The 21125-nt window shown below is 41.0% G+C and overlaps 1 protein-coding gene across 3 annotated transcripts in view; it reads right to left on the minus strand.

The window, feature by feature from the left end:
• Positions 1 to 21125, minus strand: part of WASHC5 (WASH complex subunit 5) — a 66874-nt gene that overhangs the window by 25187 nt on the left and 20562 nt on the right. For 2 of the 3 annotated variants that reach the window (XM_033202643.1, XM_033202641.1), the window contains exons 10-17: positions 17213 to 17340; positions 13163 to 13292; positions 10721 to 10833; positions 9497 to 9663; positions 9342 to 9417; positions 7324 to 7434; positions 6438 to 6578; positions 3103 to 3183 (exon numbers count right to left, since the gene is read on the minus strand). In XM_033202643.1, the coding sequence (XP_033058534.1) occupies positions 3103 to 3183; positions 6438 to 6578; positions 7324 to 7434; positions 9342 to 9417; positions 9497 to 9663; positions 10721 to 10833; positions 13163 to 13292; positions 17213 to 17340 (947 nt within the window). The remainder of the gene's footprint in view (positions 1 to 3102; positions 3184 to 6437; positions 6579 to 7323; positions 7435 to 9341; positions 9418 to 9496; positions 9664 to 10720; positions 10834 to 13162; positions 13293 to 17212; positions 17341 to 21125) is intronic. The other variant, XM_033202642.1, reaches the window with a different exon arrangement.

Here is a 21125-nt window from a genome sequence, read left to right on the forward strand (position 1 = left end):
GTTTCACTGGATAATAAAAGTATATACAGGAGGCCTGAGATTAGGTCAGGGTGCATGAGGGGGCTTTCAGGAGTGTGGCTGACTAAATCCTATTTCTTAACTTAAGTGGTAGTCAGAATGACTGGTGTTTACCTTGTAATAACCCAACAGGCTATTCTTTCCTTAGTTTTCAGCATCCGTGCTTTATTATACAATAAAAAGATGAATTATAAAGATATAATTCCCTTCCCTTGAAGTTAACTGTTTTCATATGGATCATCCAGAGCTTTCTCTATTCATTTATACACATAAATATCCATCCTTAAACATATATTTAATTTCAAAAATCTAAATGGGATCATATATATGTACAGAGACATGCATGTATATCACACAATTATACATATATACACAGACGTATGCATGTATATCACACACACTATAAATATATACACATACACACATATACATATACATACATACATGTTTTTCTGCAACTTGCTTTTTTCATTTTCCATCTTGGAGATTTTCTAGTAGTAAATTCTTTTTGAATCGCTCTAGACCAATCCACAGTACGAATGCACCATGGAATATTTAACCATTCCCCTACTGATGGATGTTTAGATTACAGATGCTCCTTGACTTAAGATGGAGTTACATTCCAATAAACTCGTTATAAGTTGAAAATATCAGAAGTCAAAGATGCACTGAATATACCTAATCCCCCAAGCATCATAGCTTAGCTTCTCCTACCTCAAATGTGCTCAGACACTTACATTAGCCTACAGTTGGGCAACATCATCCAACACAAAGCCTCTTTTATAATAAAGTCTTGAATATCTCATGTAATTTATTGAATAGTATGCTGAAAGTCAAAACCAGCATGGGTATCATCATGAAGCTGAATCATCGTAAGTTCGAGACCATGTATATTTTTCTTTTTTTTTTTTTTTTTTGCTGCCTCTAACAATGAATGCTTACATATCTGTGTGTATCTCACATGTTCTAAATCATATCAACCAAATTGAACCTACACTTTTTATAAGTGTTTGAAATACAACCTCAACACTCTAAGGTTAAAGATCAGTGAGGGCCACAGGATTACTTTTAAAAGCTCTTAGTTGCTATTGGTAGACTAGCAGACAGAGCCTACTGGGTTGAATGGAGTTGGTCAGCAGGATATTCCTTCGGCTGTTATTATATGAAAGATTGTGGGAAAAGAATAATATTTTACCAAGCAGTCTTTCTTTTGATAATTATTGTTAATTACCTGTATTAGGTTTTATTACATCCTTCTTATAGTGGTCACTTTGCAGTCCTAGGATTCATCATCCTGTGTGTAAGAAGTGAGTAAAATGCATGTACATTCTCTGCACATCAACTAAATTCACCTGAGATCAGGACTAAACCATGTTTAGCAAATTCTGTTAATATTCTAGGAACTACAATGGTATTTCTTTTAGCATACTTCCAGAAAACACATACCAAAGTTCCATTTAGGTTCATTTCCTCTATTTTCTTTTATTTTAATAATGCAAATATTAATATGGCAATTAGGAATGTTCAGATTCTACTGATGTCAGATATATAGAAAAATAAAGAAAAGCACCATAAACTATATGAATGGGCTCATCACTACTTACCACAGCATTCCAAATTAAAAAAGCAATGAGATACTACTTTATACCTCTTGGGAGAGCAAAATTAGAAAGTGGATAATATCAAGTATTGGCAAAGATGTAAGCTGTTAAGTCCCAATGGTCTTCTGATATTTTCAACTTGTGATCAGTTTATTGGGATGTAACACCATTGTAAGTCAAGGAACACTTGTATCTCAACATCCATTAGTAGTGAAATGGTAAATACACCACGATGCATTCGTACTATGGATAGGTCTGCAGCCACTTGAAAAGAATGCAGATTTCAGAGGAATTCTTGCATAGGTCTGGAGTGGGGATATGCTCAGAGACGTTCATCATGACATTGGTTGTGATAATGGGGGGTATAGGTGTCTGTCCCAAGCTGGATGGTTAAGAAAAATGTGGAATTCTATGCAGCAGTAAAAAGTAACCTACTATCTGACCTATAGCAATATAAATAAATTGCAAAAGCAACAACCAGTAACAGAAGTTGGAAAAAGAATGAGACTTAGAGCATAATATGGTTGAGATAAATCAAAAGTACATGCACACATCAAATAATGCCATATGCTAAAAACAAGAATACCTGCATATTTAGGAACATTTACCAAACACACACAGTTGGTGCTACAGGTAACGGAAATGGAAGCAGGGATCCAGGAGAAGAAAAAACCAAACAAACAAAAGACAAGAGGAGCGTGCATGCCCCAGTGATGACAGTGGTCTGTTAAAAGAGGGATATGATTATCTTAGCTCTCTGTACCTGGGGTGTGAAATAAAAAGACTAAAGATGAAGGAAGGAAAAGAGAGAGAGAGAAGAAAGCAATTTTGCCTAAGGAAATTGAATTTTTGTTTGCTATTCCCAAAATTCAATCAAATATATTTTTCTTAGATTTAAACAACTCTTTGGTAAAACAGTACTAGTACCACATATTTTCTGCAGAACTACAAGATAAAGAAATTCCCACTACCTTCAGGTATTAAGAGAAATAGATTACAATGCTTTCTCTTCCTCCATTAATAAGTGAGTAAAACGGGTCGGGCACCGTGGCTCACGCCTATAATCCCAGCACTTTGAAAGGCCAAGACAGATGGATCACTTGAGGTCAGGAGTTTGAGACCAGCCTGGCCAAGAAGGTGAAACTTGTCTCTACTAAAAATACAAAAATTAGCTGGGCGTGGTGTTGTGCACCTGTAGTACCAACTACGTGGGAGGTTGAGGCATGAGAATCACTTAAACCTGGGAGGGGGAGGTTGCAGTGAGCTGAGACTGCACCACTGCGTTCTAGCCTGGGCAACAGAGAGAGAGAAGCTGTCTCAAAAAACTAAACTAAAATAAAATAAATGAGTAAAATGAAGACCGAAACTGGAATGTGAAACAGCAAGATGATGTCACTCCCTTTTGCACACATGATAGTTACCATAAAAATCCAAACAGCTAAGAGTCATGGTACCAGGCCACACAGACCAACAAAACTGTTACCTTGATGATGCCAACCAAAGTCGTTTTCATCATTAAGATGCCTTCAGTAAAAATGGAAATAGCATGAGTAAGCTTGGCAACCTATAACAAAGAAAAAGAGGTATGAAAAATACTTCAGATAAAAGACCCATCATTTCTGGGAAATCAGAATCATTGGCTAATAGTCCTGGAATGAGCAAAGATAACAGGAAATGAACTTGCAGCTTTAGGACACCTGGGTCCACATGTTCTGGACAGAAATGAGGCTCTATGGTATAACTGAAAGCCCACTGTTAGACATATTGGGTAACCGAGTCAGAAGACATCAGTTCATTCTTTCACGTTTGACAAAGCATTTCTCCTTTAGGCTTCATTTTCTCATGTCTAAAATTTGGGACAGAACTCAACGATCTAGATGGGCCCTTCTGGCTAGAAAAGACTATGAGACTGAGAAGGTAACCTCTCCTTCCCTAGCCTCCCGATTATTTGCAAGCAACACCAGCAGACATTGACAAGGTAGACGGGTGCTAGCTATCTCGCTGAATCAGAATAAATGTGGAAATATCAAGCTTGATAATCTAAGTCCCTGACATATTTCTTGGACTTGTGTCAGAATGGGAAATTGACACTGTATATCATATTTTCCATCTTCACTTGATTTTACTTTTGATGTCTTTAAATTCTAAGTTCAGGGAGAAAAAAATCAGAGGTGTTTGGGGAGAAGAACCTCTGAGGCTGCTGAACTATTACTGAGTGAGCTTAAAATCCACCTATAGTAAATGGTTAATGGAATATAGATTATTTTGAGCTGCTCAAAAAGCAGGAACATGATATGAAAAGTCAGGTAATCTATTTCAAAGAGAACAAGGGCTGCTTTAGCAAGACTGTTCTAGAAAAAAGTGGCCAGCTAAGCTCCATTTCCCCTGAGAATACTGAGGCGAACAAGGCCCTAAAAGGACACCAGGAAAATGTCAAGAATAAAAGGTGTGATTGTACTAAAATCATAAAACATGTTTACCATTGCAAATGTGAGAAAACAAGTCAGAATTGGTCTGGTGGTCCCCAGAATACGGCAGGCGACACAGGCCTGTGATGTTTCATGACTTAGTTTTCAATAGGAAAAGGCAGAAGTCAGAGGGACACGGTACCTCGTATCGTGGGCCCAGCTGAGCATAGTCCCTCAGCTTGTCTCTGCATGACTTAGTTTTCAATAGGAAAAGGCAGAAGTCAGAGGGACACGGTACCTCGTATCGTGGGCCCAGCTGAGCATAGTCCCTCAGCTTGTCTCTGCATGACTTAGTTTTCAATAGGAAAAGGCAGAAGTCAGAGGGACACGGTACCTCGTATCGTGGGCCCAGCTGAGCATAGTCCCTCAGCTTGTCTCTGCATGACTTAGTTTTCGATAGGAAAAGGCAGAAGTCAGAGGGACACGGTACCTCGTATCGTGGGCCCAGCTGAGCATAGTCCCTCAGCTTGTCTCTGCATGACTTAGTTTTCAATAGGAAAAGGCAGAAGTCAGAGGGACACGGTACCTCGTATCGTGGACCCAGCTGAGCATAGTCCCTCAGCTTGTCTCTGCATGACTTAGTTTTCAATAGGAAAAGGCAGAAGTCAGAGGGACACGGTACCTCGTATCGTGGACCCAGCTGAGCATAGTCCCTCAGCTTGTCTCTGCATGACTTAGTTTTCAATAGGAAAAGGCAGAAGTCAGAGGGACACGGTACCTCGTATCGTGGACCCAGCTGAGCATAGTCCCTCAGCTTGTCTCTGCATGACTTAGTTTTCAATAGGAAAAGGCAGAAGTCAGAGGGACACGGTACCTCGTATCGTGGGCCCAGCTGAGCATAGTCCCGCAGCTTGTTTCTGCATGACTTAGTTTTCAATAGGAAAAGGCAGAAGTCAGAGGGACACGGTACCTCGTATCGGGGGCCCAGCTGAGCATAGTCCCTCAGCTTGTCTCTGCATGACTTAGTTTTCAATAGGAAAAGGCAGAAGTCAGAGGGACACGGTACCTCGTATCGTGGACCCAGCTGAGCATAGTCCCTCAGCTTGTCTCTGCATGACTTAGTTTTCAATAGGAAAAGGCAGAAGTCAGAGGGACACGGTACCTCGTATCGTGGGCCCAGCTGAGCATAGTCCCTCAGCTTGTCTCTGCATGACTTAGTTTTCAATAGGAAAAGGCAGAAGTCAGAGGGACACGGTACCTCGTATCGTGGGCCCAGCTGAGCATAGTCCCTCAGCTTGTCTCTGCATGACTTAGTTTTCAATAGGAAAAGGCAGAAGTCAGAGGGACACGGTACCTCGTATCGTGGACCCAGCTGAGCATAGTCCCTCAGCTTGTCTCTGCATGACTTAGTTTTCAATAGGAAAAGGCAGAAGTCAGAGGGACACGGTACCTCGTATCGTGGACCCAGCTGAGCATAGTCCCTCAGCTTGTCTCTGCATGACTTAGTTTTCAATAGGAAAAGGCAGAAGTCAGAGGGACACGGTACCTCGTATCGTGGGCCCAGCTGAGCATAGTCCCTCAGCTTGTCTCTGCATGACTTAGTTTTCAATAGGAAAAGGCAGAAGTCAGAGGGACACGGTACCTCGTATCGTGGGCCCAGCTGAGCATAGTCCCTCAGCTTGTCTCTGCATGACTTAGTTTTCAATAGGAAAAGGCAGAAGTCAGAGGGACACGGTACCTCGTATCGTGGACCCAGCTGAGCATAGTCCCTCAGCTTGTCTCTGCATGACTTAGTTTTCGATAGGAAAAGGCAGAAGTCAGAGGGACACGGTACCTCGTATCGTGGGCCCAGCTGAGCATAGTCCCTCAGCTTGTTTCTGCATGACTTAGTTTTCAATAGGAAAAGGCAGAAGTCAGAGGGACACGGTACCTCGTATCGTGGGCCCAGCTGAGCATAGTCCCTCAGCTTGTTTCTGCATGACTTAGTTTTCAATAGGAAAAGGCAGAAGTCAGAGGGACACGGTACCTCGTATCGTGGACCCAGCTGAGCATAGTCCCTCAGCTTGTCTCTGCATGACTTAGTTTTCAATAGGAAAAGGCAGAAGTCAGAGGGACACGGTACCTCGTATCGGGGGCCCAGCTGAGCATAGTCCCTCAGCTTGTCTCTGCATGACTTAGTTTTCAATAGGAAAAGGCAGAAGTCAGAGGGACACGGTACCTCGTATCGTGGGCCCAGCTGAGCATAGTCCCTCAGCTTGTCTCTGCATGACTTAGTTTTCAATAGGAAAAGGCAGAAGTCAGAGGGACACGGTACCTCGTATCGTGGGCCCAGCTGAGCATAGTCCCTCAGCTTGTCTCTGCATGACTTAGTTTTCAATAGGAAAAGGCAGAAGTCAGAGGGACACGGTACCTCGTATCGTGGGCCCAGCTGAGCATAGTCCCTCAGCTTGTCTTTGTCCAGGCGGGTAGGCACTTCAATAATGTCGTGAGTCTGAAGCTTTATGATCTTTAGAAGAGATGTAAACATGCTTTCTGGGATGATCTGCAAAACCTTCAGTGACAAGGACAGGAGGAAACACAATGAACACCCATTTTACTTTTCTTGGCTGACAAATATTAGGATGGCGGTAAACGACAGCAATTTGTCTATATAGGGGGATGCTGAAAAAGGTAAAAGAGCTGTTTCAATAACTGCTGGCAGGCACAGGGCTCCATTCCTTTAAATATTAATTGCTTACAGAATATAAAGCTAATCCTTCTAAAAATGCTGCAAAAAACCGTATCATTCCCACTTTACAGATTTTAAAAAGATTGAGGTTCAAAAATGTTAAGTAACATCCCTATAGAGGACTCGGCCAGTAAGTGACACCAGTAAACTTTGAATTTAGGCCTATCTGGCTTCATACTCCATCAGAAGTTATTAAAACAAGAATCAAAATTCCCATGAAAACCTGAATTGGGCTCTGATCGGGAGATGCTGGATCTCGATCTGACTCTTTTACCAGATATGGCTCTGTGATTTTGAAGAAACTATTATAATCTCTGTTTCTACATCTATAAAATAGATGTGAATACCATCAACATTTAAAACACAGAAATAAAAGTTCCTGGCAAGTAAAAACATCTGTACACCCACAGTAGCAATAAGTTTATTTTTAGGTGTTGCAAATTTCTGGAATCAGATTTTTAAAAGGGAAAGAGACATGGATATACTTTTTGGGGGCCTAAGCGTACTTTTTGTATTGAAAACAGCAGTTATCTGGTAAGAGTAAATATCACCCTGATGCATTTCTTACTTTTCTCACATAGGATACCAACTCTCCAGAATAGTACTGCGACACGCTGAGCAGATCGGGGCTATTTGCCTGATTAATACGAAGAAGGGGCAGATCGAGGGCAGAGGCAAGCTGGAAGAAAAATAAGGCATATCTGTTTCTGTTTCAAAAAGAGTCCTAGAAATCTTCTTTTCCAGAAAATGTAACATACAACAAAACATTTGGGTTTTACCCAACAGAGGGCAACAACCACCGAGCCTCATCAACATCACTAATAGTTACTGACAATACAGTTTTTGAAAAACCCTAGTTAACTGTAATGGCAGTGGTTCTTAAACTGTGCTCCCTGGACTACTAGCTTCAGCATGACCTGGGAACTTGTTAAACACGCAAATTACTGGGTGCCATTCCACACTGACTTAGTCGGACACCCTGGGGGTGGGGCCCAGCAATCTGTGGTACAACCAGCCCCGCAGGTGATTCTGATGCATGCTCAAGTTTGAGAGCCATCGTGCCACAGAAGATAGCTACTCCGGTGTGGAAATCAAGACATTCTGACTTATGCACTACTGAATCCGTCCAATCTAATATGCCGTCAAGTGTAAGAAGTGCCATTATTGGCTGGGCACGGTGGCTCACGCCTGTAATCCCAGTACTTTGGGAGGCCGAGGCGGGCGGATCACGAGGTCAGGAGATTGAGACCATCCTGACTAACACAGTGAAACCCCGCCTCTACTAAAAAAGACAAAAACATTAGCCGGGTGTGGTAGCAGGCACCTGTAATCCCAGCTACTCGGGAGGCTGAGGCAGGAGAATGGTGTGAACCCAGGAGGCGGAGCTTGCAGTGAACCGAGATGGCGCCACTGCACTCCAGCCTGGGCAACAGAGCAAGACTCTGTCTCAAAAAAAAAAAAAAAGAAGTGCCATTATTTTATATGCCACTCAGAAAAAAATAAAATGCTGACAACTAAACTATGATATGCCATCAAGGATAAAACCTATCCCCAGTTACAGAAATGTTAAAACATGAAAAAAGTTGTAGTAGCCAGGAGCATGGTGCACGCCTATAATGCAAACTACTCAGGAGGCTAAGGCAGGAGGATCGCTTGAGCCTGGGAGTTTGAGATACAGCCTGGGCAACACAGTAAAACCCCATCCCTCTCACCCTCACCTCCCAAAAAATGGTGCATCTCAGAATTGATATATATGGTACATGGTAGCTCTGTCAGAAGACATTGAGTAGGCTGGGCTTGGTGGCTCATACCTGTAATCCCAGCACTTTGGGAGGCCAAGGCAGGAGGAATATTTGAGGTTAGGAATTCAAGACCAGCCTGGCCAACATGGTGAAACCCCATCTCTACTAAAAATAGTAAAAATTAACTGGACATGGTGGCAAATGCCTGTAATTTCAACTACTTGGGAGGCTGAGGCAAGAGAATTGCTTGAACCTGGGGGGCGGAGCTGCACTCCCGCCTGGGAAACAAAGCAAGATTCCATCTCAAAATAAATAAATAAATAAATAAATAGAAGAAGACACTGAGTAGATTCTTTGTTCATTTACCATGAACTGAAATTACCATGAGAGCACGGGCTGTGCCTATTTTTCACCAATATTCCCTGTTATTGTAGATATTAATACTAGTTTGTAGCAGAGGCTCAGTAATTTTTTGAATGAATAAGTAAAAGGACTTAATTCATGCCTAGGGAATAAAGGACACAAAAGACTCACATTTTTAGTACACAGATAAAACTTAAAAAAAAATCTACTCTTCACTTAAAAATAGCATTCTTGAAGATATTCCAACTTATAAAATAGTATTCCTGAAGACATTCCAACTTACATTAATTAAAACTTTAAATATTTCTGGCATCTTTGAAACTATGATCTCATGGAAAAACTGCTAACAATTTCAGTCTATAAAAATATTGAAATTATTTACCTTCCTAAAAGGATAAATCTTGGGCTGAATTAACGAATGAGGTATGAATGAAGGTCAATTCTTTCCTAGTAACAGAGAATCTCATTGTGTTTTGCTTACCTTTAAGAAGGTAGCTCTGAGTTTAGTAACCATGGATGGATTTACCCTTATGCTTTCTTGCATGATGGATGTGAAACTGTAAAAAGAAGAGAAATGGTAAGAAGATGTTCCCAGGGCCTTTCATCTACAGCAAATGTCAGCACTGCCTACATTACCTGTCAATCAACTGCCAAGCAAAAGAAAGGTCCCCAACGATCTGCATTGTGATCAGAACCTCCTCTTTAATGTTAATGGTTCTGATCATTTGATGAAGAAACTTTCGAGTATCGGCAAGAAACTGACATACTTGCAGATTGGATTCCAACTGGTGGAATTCTTGAACCTGTGTTACAGAAATATACTTAATTTAAAAATCCTGAATGGACTCTATGGTGCTCATTTGTTCTTGAAAACACTTCAAATAAAGCACACTACTTCTGACGATTTCAGTATTAATTATATCTCTAAAAATATATAATCATACCAATTAGATAGGGTTATAGATTACGAGTAAAAATGATGTTTTGGCCGGGTGCGGTGGCTCATGCCTGTAATCCCAGCACTCTGGGAGGCCAAGGCAGGTGGATCACCTGAGGTCAGGAGTTCGAGACCAGCCTGGTTAACATGGTGAACCCCCGTCCCTACTAAAAATACAAAATTAGCTGGGCGTGGTGGCAGGCGCCTGTAGTCCCAGCTACCCGGGAAGCTGAGGCAAGAGAATCGCTGGAACCCAGGAGGTGGAGGTTGCAGTGAGCTGAGATGGTGCCACTGCACTCCAGCCTGGGTGACAGAACTAGATTCCATCTCAAAAAAAAAAAAAAAAGAGTTTATGTTTATTTTTCTGCTGCTTTTAGTTATCATTTTAAATCTAGTTAAATACACAATTAAAATTTAAAAGTGGTGAGGTATAATTTTTTTCATATAATCATTTTTGAGTTGAAAGAAAAACAATAAACTATTTTTTCAGATAAGAAAATATACCACTTATAAGCATATGATCATTATATAATTTTTTTTTTTTTTTTATGTATTCCTTTCTGGTTTTTTTCCCCAAGGCACACAATTTTTTACAACTCTAAAAATGGTATACACATGCAATTTTGTTTTTGCTTTTACCTCCTTATCACAATTTGCCCAATGCTTCTATGTTATTTTTATAATTATGTTTCTAAGATTACATGTTTCCTAAAATATTGTAATTTTTGCTACCATTCTCTTCATACTAGTCATTTATTTCCCCCAATTTGGGACAGTATCTGTTACAGGAAACATATTCATTCACATTGCTTTTACTTCTGATGAAACAGTCTCTCAGATATATTTACAGGAACAGGCTGCTGGGTGGGTCATGAGGTGCGAGCCACGACCCAAGAGCCTCCCTTTGAAATGCGTTTCCTTACCTCCTCCAAAGCTTGCATCAGCTGCACGGTCTTTCTGCCCGCAGCAGTAGAATCATCGTAATTTAAAGACAATATTTGTTTTGAGATCTCTCTGAACCAAGCTTGAAGGTTTTCTAGTAATACAGAAATAAGAAAAGACTACTGAAATCCTTGAATTCCTGTAGCTGTGGCTTTGAATTTAACTAAATAATCTTTTACAAATTCAGTTCCTCAGCGCTTTTACCGTGGGCCTAACACTAGGAATTTTCCAAACAATAAAAATGTCTGGAGCATGCGACATAGTAGAATAAACTTTCTACATAAATAGCTTAGTCTATAACACTTGGTAGACAAATACTAAAGGCTCAAGTACGTGCTATATAAACGGTAAGTGTAGAGGTGGTAGTGGCGGTGGAGAAGAGTTGGAAGGGAACTGAACGGTGTCCCTAGTTACCAGGGAGAGTTTTCTGGCGAAGCGAGGAAAGATAAAGATCCGGATCATCGGAGAGATGAAGGGTATTGTATCCAGATGAAAGGCAGACACAGGCAGAGGTTTCAGGGCAAGAATGACAAGAGCATATCTTGGAGGGCAAAGAAGAGACCAATATGACAGAAGTGTAAGGTGTGACTGATGAGTCACAGGGATGTCTGAACAACGCAGGGAGTGCCATTTGCACTTATGAACCGGCAGACATTTCACACAGTAGAGAAAGAGAAGGGTGTCCACATGCTCTGAGTACCCTCAGTGTGTCAGGCAAAGTTCTAAGTATTTAATCTTCACAGCAATATAGGGAGGTGGAATTTGTTAGCCATTTCCCAGATAAAAAGGCTGATGCTCAGAGAAACTGAGAATGCTATGCAGGGTGACACTAAATGGCAGAGCCAGGACTTACAATTGTCTGTCCAAGTTCAAAAGCTCTGCTCTTTACCTCACCAACTTAATCCCCTAAAATTTTTGTTTGTTTATCAATGGGGTGGTTCCACATTATTAAAAGGCCTTACTTACTTATGATCTAAGTTATTTCAAGAACTAGCATGACAAACACTCATAATTTTGAAGATTTTTGTAGGGTTGAGGGGCAGCGATGGAGTAGTAGAAAGAGCATGAAATTTGGGGTCTGAGATGAGCAAGACCCAGGCTCTTCACCTTTGTACCTTCAGCAAGTGAGTGCATGTTTAAGCCTCGGTTTCCTTATATATATGAAATAAGGATTAAGATGTATATATCCTACAGGGTTGTAAGGTGAGAAAAAATTGTGAACGTATGTCCTAAGCTGTAATAAACTATACAGCCGGAAAAAAAACGTAAAATTGTTATTTCATCTCTGAAACAAAGTTGGTATTTTTAAGGGCCTAAAAGAAACGATCACAGAGATGAATGCACTGATTCTAGACAGCTAATGGGGTCAGATTGTTACACGTGATTGTTTTGCAGATCACAATATGATAACCATAATATTCATTCTAGACTTCAGGTTTCATATCACAATATGGTGACCTGCAAAACATGTTTCTAGTTTATATCACATCATTATATGTTGGCTGACTCTTCCCTATAGGAACAATAATACAATTTGGAAATATATTTTTGACCAACCACTCAGCATCAAAGAAATAAACAATAGCCAAAATACAGTAATCACAAGCTCATACTGATTAAAAATAATAGTTTTTAAACAAGAAGCTACACTACTAAGCAATTCTACAGTATAATTAACTTCATCAGAAATCGATCGGATAGTTAAAACAAAATTAAGCATTAAAAAAAAAGTTTGTCGCCATAAAATTCAGAATGGTTTTTTGGGAGCAGTTAGAAATTTCTTATTTATAAAAATTTGAAATGGTGCTGGAACTTTCCTATAAATAAAATTTCCTAGAAGAAGTAGGATCAAAATCATTAAAGTAAAATTTGAGTCTGTGTTTTTTCAAAACTAGTCTGCAGTACCCTCTTCTGCCACTAGATAGCAGGTGCATTGGTGAACAAGAATCAAGCAAGACCAGAAGAATTTTAGGTATCATCTATGCTGGTAGATTACTAACATTCTTGGGTGATGTATCCTTCTTGAGAAGATCATGAGAGTTATAGATCCTTTCCCCCCTTTCCCCAAATCACATAAACTGACACATTAGTTCTGCATACCATGGAGGGGAAGGCCAACTGTGACTCTCTAAACTCTTGTCTATGAACTGGAGTTACCAAAACCCCTGGTTTAGCCTAACCTCACGTTTCAAAGATAAGATACAAAACCCGAACTCTAGAATGGATATGAACATTGCCCAAGAGAGCAGAAAGCTAGACGCAGCCAAAACTAACCTTCAGATCTTTATTAGCAACACTAAAGAGGGAATACCATAGGATGCAATAATGAGAACATAAAGCCTTTTTAACCTGCCAGTTTCCAAGGTTTCAAATAACCTGTGCATACATTCCAAACACACCAGTATTTCCTCTTCAGCAATTACCATTTTTCTCCACTCTGGTTAGGGGTTTCACTCCTGAAAAGACATCAGCAAGCTCCGTCATCCGCTCCGAACCCTCTTTCTTGTAATGCTCCCATTTGGTTTGCTTTTCTGAAAGCATTTGCTTGAACATCTGTTGAAGTGACAGAAAAGATTTACTTACTTAAGAGAAAATCCAGACTAGGCAGCTTATGAAGAGAGCTTGAGGAAACCCAATTTAAATTTTAAATAAGAAGCTACACTGTAAATTAACAGTGACCCTGATGACATCTCCTGAGGCACGGATACTTTGTAGAAATTCAAGGACAAAGCCAGACCACCTCCAAAACAGTAGTTCTCGTACCAACTGCACATCAGCACCACCAGGAGGAGGGCTTTAAAGTTTTCAAATTCCCAAGGCCCACCCCTAAAGATTCTGGTTCAGGCAATCTTGAATAGGGCTGGAAATCAGCATTTTTAATGTGAGATTAAATTTGTGACCACTGCTCTATGGTTCTTTCTATGCAACGATGTCTGCAACTCTAATGTAAACAGTCAGGGATACTCTGTGTATGACCTTCTCTGATGACTGGGGAATGAACTAAATTAACTACAAAAGTTCTTTGTTTTATTATACAAGTTTAATTGTTTATTTTTATTATTATACAAGTAATTATGTTTATTTTTATTTATTTAATTTTTTAGAGACAGGGTCTCACTGTGTTGCCCAGGCTAGAGTGCAGTGGGATGCTCATGGCTCACTACAACCCTGAACTTCTGGGTTCAAGTGACCCCCCTGCCTCAGCCTCTCAAATAGCTAGGGCTATGGGCATGCACCACTATGCCTGGTTAACTTTATTATTTTTTTGCAGAGATGGGGGTCTTGCTATGTTGCCCAAGCTGGTGTCTCAAACTCTCGGTCTCGAGTGATCCTCCCTCCTTGGTCTCCCACACTGTTGGGATTATAGGTATGAGCCATTTAATCACCTTAATTCTGTTTATTAATTCACTCCTTCATAAAATTTAAATTCTACAAAGTCTTGGGCAGAGAAGAAAAAGGTGTAACTCAGGGTTGGGTTTTTTTTTTTTTCTGAAACAAACTTAAAAAACATACTTATTTCTCACTAAAGGACAGACCATCTCAGACAAGGGTAGATGGTTTTTTACACTGGGTTCTTAGGAGGTAAACAGGCATGAACACTGACTTCTCACTTAAATTCCTCACTTGCCAGCATCATAATGAATCTTGAAAAGCCGAGCAATGGGATAGGGAGACTCCATCTGCAGGTGGAGAATCAGGGCTCTGTGGAATTTTGCAGGGCCTGTAGAGGAAGAATCTTAGTGATCTGGACAGAATGACTAATCAACAAAATGATGAGGGAGAGGATGAGGAATAATGAAATTATTTATAGAGTCTACCCTAACTTTCTGAGTCCCTCGGATCAATCAATGCCATTTGACAATGGCAAAGCAACAACATAAGAGCACCCTGAGGCCTTCGTAAGAGACTACATGGCATCAAGCCCTTCAAAGACGCATTCACATGAACTCACAGGTTTCACATCTTGCAGGATGGAATTTGGGATAGGGGATGGTCCCTGAATTAGGAAATGCGCTGTCATATAAAGATTAGAAGAAACACAGGTCCAATTACTGTGTCTATAGGATACTCAGAAAGTGATTCTATAAACAGTGCAGGATGGGAAGTAGGAGAGAGGAAGCACAGGTTAAAGAACCAAGCTGAAATGTCAGAAATTCAAATATGTCATTTCTTTGAGCAATTTGTATTGGGTATTTTTTTTTTCTTTTTACCAAAGCTTTCCTGAAGACCTCTCATGAGTTGGTACTCCTTTATGCTGTCTTGCTTCCTGTCTACCCGGATAGACAGAAGGAAGCTGTCCATTCTGTTTCAATAGATTCCAGAGAACAGACTTATCATTAGAAATATAGGCTTGGTCAATCAGATAGCTTAGGTCTGTCCTGATTTCCACTCAACAATGCTGAACTATACATTATCTATAGAACTCTTGGGTCCCTGGGGCTCCAGTTCATAATTCCAACTGGTCTGAGGGCATTTCTTTCGTTCTTTTTTTTTTTTTTTTTTTTTAGACAGAGTCTTGCTCTGTTGCCCAGGTTGGAGTGCAGTGGCATGATTTCAGCTCACTGTAACCTCTGCCTGCGGGTTCAAGTGATTCTCCTGCCTCAGCCTCTTGAGGAGCTTGGAATACAGGCATATGCTATTAAGCCCAGCTAATTTTTGTATTTTTAGTAGAGATGGGGTTTCGCTATGTTGGCCAGACTGGTCTCAAACTCCTGACCTCAGGTGAACCACCTGTCTCGGCCTCCCAAAGTGCTGGGATTACAGGCATGAGACACTGTGCTTATATGGGCATTTCTCCCTTGTGGGCATTTTTTCACTTGCCTTTGAAAGGCCATTTTTGCTTTGACCTGGTTCCTGTTCTTGGATCTTTCCTGCTTTTTCACCTTGGCTTAATCTGTCTTTCTTCCCCGACTATACTGACAGGACAGCTCCTAGATGGTATGGACATACTTTGTTCATATTGACATTTCCAGCACCTAGCAAAGAATAGAGTAGGTATTCAATAACTATTTGCTATTCAGAGGGCAACCATTAGAATTATTAACAGATTAAAAAGGAGCAGCATTTATCTGATTTGATAAAATTATACCCAGACAAATCACTGAAAACACTCAGCACAGGCATTATTATGATGTTAGTAATCAGCACCTACTTTCTCTGAGCTACTTAGTAAGGGAATATAGTGTCCTCAGACACCTAGAAGATAAACAAACATCTAGTACACCAGTAACCAAACTGAAGCAAGGTGAGGATCTGTTCCAAATGGGTATAAACGTCCGGGGTAGTTCCTGGGCCCACCTGATCCAAGCCCCCAGGGTTACTGGTTTTAAAACCTGGGCATTCCCAGGTACCCATCATTTTTATTATGCCCATATAGGCTTCTTTAGAGGTAAGACTAACTTCAGCCATTTTCTTCAGTGAACTCAGATGCCTTAAAGTCCTCAAGATGACCTTGTACAAATGCAAATCACCCACCCTATTTAATCCCTTTTCGGTGGTTCTCATGGCTCCTAGGATAAAGACCAAAGTCCTGCAAGGCCTAGTATGAGCTGACTCCTGACTACCTTTCAGCCTCATTTCACACTACCTTTCTCTCACTCCCCTCTAGCCAACTGGTCTTTCAGGGCTTTTAATTGTTTATGCTCCTCCTTATCCAAGAAGACTTGGTATTCTTCCTGTCACTGGAACGTTCTGCATCACACTTCCCACCTTTGTCTAGCTAACACTCACAGATCCCCTCCCCAGACCCCTTCAGAAGCTCCTGTGCCTCTTCTCATGCAAGTCTACCAGGATGCAACAGGATACTTTATTTTAGGTACTTGGAGAACTACATTCCTTTCCCTCAGAGCAAATATCTGAGTTTGTATTTACATTTTTATTAGTGTGATTTTTTTTTTTTTTTTTTTTTTGAGACAAGTTATCACTCTGTTGCCCAGGCTGGAGCGCAGTGGTGCGATCTTGGCTCACTGTAACCTCCGCCTCCCAGGTTCAAGTGATTCTCATGCCTCAGCCTCCCCAGTTGCTGAGACTGTAGCCGTGCACCACCATGCCTGGCTAACTTTTGTATTTTTAGTAGAGACAAGGTTTCACCAGCCTGCTGACCAGGCTGGTCTCGAACTCCTAACCTCAGGTGATCTGCCCACGTTGGCCTTCCAAAGTGCTGGGATTATAGGCATGAACCACTGCACTTGGCCTATAGTGATTCTTTAATTAATGTCTGTATTCCCCATTAGGCTATAACCTCTACCATCTTGTGTACCTTTCCCATCACTGTATGCCCAGTGAAAGGAGGCATTACATGCTTGTTAAATGTTTATTCCTGTTCTTTTACTATAAGAACTATCTCAACAGCTCGAATCTGTACCTGAATCAGAGACAGAGCAAGTAATCCTAGTCTTTTTTTTTTTTTTTTTTTAATATTTTTAAGCATAAAAAAGCTAAGACTGTGGTGACATTCATTCAAATATTTTTACCTCTTTGAGTATAAACTCAAATTGTGCAGTATCCAATAGCAGCTGGAAGAGGATCCTGGGATTGTACCGAGAGTCTATTAGAATCTGGTCCTTGATTTGACGAAAGCGTTTGTTGTTTGGGTCACAGGCTAGAAATAGGAAAAGTGTTATCTGCTTACTAAATGTGTAGAAAATATCTATGAAATAAATAAATTCTTAAATATCTTCCTTCATTTTAACCATTTAAAAAGTAATTAGCAAAATGTCTATCAATAAAAGATGGTGAAACATAGTATATCTATGCCATGGAGTACAATTAAACTGTTAAATGACAGTTGAAACTGACACGGAGTGTCATCCTTGAAAGACTGTTGAATGAAAAAAAGCAAGCTGCAGAACAGTGTTTCCAAATTTTGTGAGCATTCTGTGGTTCGTTTATAGCAACTGCCTAAAATGAATGGGCAGAGCCTCGTTGTACTACTTCATACTTCATAGCTGGGTGGCTTCCTCATGTCCTGTCTGTTGGAGTTGCTTTTGCTTTAGGCATTGATCCCTGCCATTCAGTAACGGACTGCTATCCCTAGAGATGCCTGTTTGCAAGGTTGGCTCTTGACTGGCATCTGGGAACTTGAATTTCATGAAGAGCTGCCATCATTTTGAGAACTCGCAAGATCAGCTCACTGAGCCTTAAATGTTTGTACAAACAACGTTTTCCTTCTGGAAGTCTGGAACTTTGGTATGTGCTGGGCAGAGGCTACCTAAATGAGCAGCCCCCAATAGAAACCGAAGGAAGCTGAGTCTAATGAGCTTTCCTGGTTGACAACACTTCATATGCATTGTCACGACTCACTGCTGGGGGAATTAAGTGTGCCCTGTGGGACTCCACTGGGAGAGGATGCTCGGTTGTGCCTCATTCCTCCAAATTCACCCCATGTGCTCTTTTCCTTTGCAGATTTTGCCGTCTCTCCTTTCGCTATAATAAATCATAGCAGTGAGTACTACTAGATGCTGAGTCCTCTGTGTCCTTGTGGTGAATCAGTGAAGCTGGAATGGTCGTGGGGAATGCCTGACACAACAAGGACAGGCTCCTCACACAAAGACGAGGGACCCCCAAACAAGAAGCAGCAGACCTGTGGCCATCTCGCTCCTTGTAGAGGCCAGAGGGCATGGCAGGCACTCAGTTTTCTGAACTATCCACTACCCAGGCAAAGGGAGCTTAAAGCAACTAGGCCAAGGTCACAGAATTAGGCAGTGATTGACTGAAGGTAAAAAGACTGGATGTCCTCATTCTTAGGTCATCCTATCAGCCAAGCTAAACCATTTCAAATGAAATAAATGCCAAGTTAAAAGAAAAGAATAGAATAAAAAATACTGATATTTGCTTAGACTGGTTTATAAGGCAAATTATTTATCTAAGAAAGAATAAGTAGAATAAGGCAAAAATACAAGGCAAAGCTACTGCTGTGGTTTGAATGCGTCTTCCAAAAGTTCATGTTAGAAACTTGGTTGCCATTGTGGCAATGTTAAGAGGTAGAGCCCCGGGGGGCAATTGTGTTATGAGGGGTCCACCCTCATGAATGGATTAATGCCATTACCCTGGGAGTGGGTTAGTTATTGCAACCGTGGCTTTGTTATAAAAGTGAGCTCTCTCTTGCACCCACTTTCTTGTCCTTCTGCCTATCTGGGATCTATTGACCCTTGCTAGATGCTGGCACCATGCTCTTAAGACTTCCCAGCCTCCAGAACTGTGAGTCAAATAAACTTCTTTATATACTTCCTACTCTGTGGTATTCTGCTATAGCAGCAGAAAATGAACAAAGACACATAAAGTCAAAGTCAAAATAAAAACTCTAAGACTTAAACAGACTTCGTCAACAAGTTCACAGCTGATAGGTATAAGGTCCATGGTAGTTATACTAGTATTACATGTGCACCCTCCTGCCTTCCTAGTCCTGCCCCCTATCAATATCTCAGGATGTCTGGCAAGTACAGAACAACAATATTGTATAGGTATATGTCATGGGTGGTTTTGGTGCTTTAGTTATGATGAAGCCTGTGGAAGGTCACCTTATATGCTGATTTCTAAGTTACTCCATCAGGAGGAGACTCCTGACAACCTGGAAAAGAGGCTCAGTTTTCATAGGAAACCACAGAGTTCTGATTTTTCATGAATTTGCCAGAACTATCTGGGAAGAAATATATTGGAATCAGTGACACTGATTACACAAAGAGGAAATTGTCAGCTCCATATTTACCTAACTAAACAAAAATCAAACAAACTCAGAAGGAGTTCCAGTTGTCTTTATACTAATTTTAATTAAACTAGAAATCTCCTGATTTTAATCTGCTTTCATGTTTGCATAGGGAATGTTAAGTACCCAGTTGTTGGACAAACACTCTATATTCCTCAATGTGCTTTAACATTGAGCTTTTTGGTATAAACCAGGTTTGCTTCTGGGGTTCCCAGGGCCTGACCATCTCTCTCAGATCTGACCCTTAAGGATTGACACCCAGAGAACTGCAGAGCCATCAGAACTTTGGGGTCAAACTTCAGTAGCCAGCCAGCCTTTCTCATCCCATATTTCCTCAGAGAATGTTTCTTCATAAGGTTTTGTACAAGCATCCTAAGACTGGGAAATGCCTCCAGCAACGCAACAGGAGGCAATCTGAGAATAGGCCTGCTTTTCTGTACACCATGACTGAAATTCCATAAAAGTTAACCAAGCGGTTACTTTTCCCACCTGTGACTCACAATCAGATAGGCCAATCATTTGTTTCTGATAAATTATGACCCTGTGCAATCAGGTCAGACAACTGCCAGGCACAAAAATGAAAGACAAATGTGGCTGAAGATAAAACCACAGACCTCTGGCAAGCCAAGGTTGTCCCTGGCATGGGTGCAAATTCAGGAGACTACTGGCTTTCTGAACACAGGCAGGGCCCTCAGGCAGGGTCACACAGAAGATGAAGATGAGGCTGAGTCACTAGAAAACCCCAGTTGGTTTTATGACAGGATAAAGTGAGGGCTTGAGTTGTTTATACGCTTGTGAATGCAAGACTTTTGGTAAAGAAGATTAAAAGCTGAGTCAATGTAGTAAAATCCTCAAATTAGAACTGGAGTTTATGTAAAAAATAAACTCAACTAATTAAAAACAGATTCAGGGATTAAAAACTCCAGCCATGGTGTTCATACTGTGAGTAAATTGTAAATGGATATGGGCCAACAAGCAAGATGATGAAACAAACTGGAAAGCAGCTCTCAGGATAAAGGTTTAAGAAGCTGGAGAGAAGGCTGAGGGGAAACTCCACACATTTTCAAAGATACGAAGGATGAGGAAGTCCAACTGTTGTTTTCACTGTGGACCACCCATAGGAAGTGAAAGCAGACGGTAGCCAGAGGGACTGTGAAGTCATCTTGGCTGGAACAGCTGTGAGACAGGGGCTGCCATGTTACAAAGGGAGGCTACAGAGGAATCTCGTGTGCAGTTTTTTAAAGAGACATAGTCTTATCTGAAAGAACAAAGAAGTGCTGCACACAGTACCTGTCTCAGAGCTGGTCCTCAAGGGAAGTTGGTTGAGTGAAAAACAAAAAGCAGAGGGCTTTACAGGCCTGCTGAATGACACACCTCTTAGGGGTAGGGGTATACAGCCCTGGATGAGGGAAGGTATTGGTTAATTAGTGTTGATCCAGCATTTACTAAGAATAAGAAAATGTGTCAGCCCTGAACAAGCTCAGAGATGTTAGTTCAACTTACTTATTTTTCTACCATTAAACCAGAGGTTGAGGCGTTTCTCACAATCTGAACTTGATGGTCAAACTGTGTGGCTAGAAGGTCTCGAAAGAGACCACGACCCATAAAAGGCTAAGATCCAGTCTACCCTAAACGAGCACTCTGGTCCAGCCAGGTCATCAACTCAGTGGGCCCATGTGTTT

The sequence above is a fragment of the Trachypithecus francoisi genome, unplaced genomic scaffold, assembly GCF_009764315.1.
Source record: "Trachypithecus francoisi isolate TF-2019V2 unplaced genomic scaffold, Tfra_2.0 Lachesis_group7, whole genome shotgun sequence".
NCBI lineage: Eukaryota > Metazoa > Chordata > Mammalia > Primates > Cercopithecidae > Trachypithecus > Trachypithecus francoisi.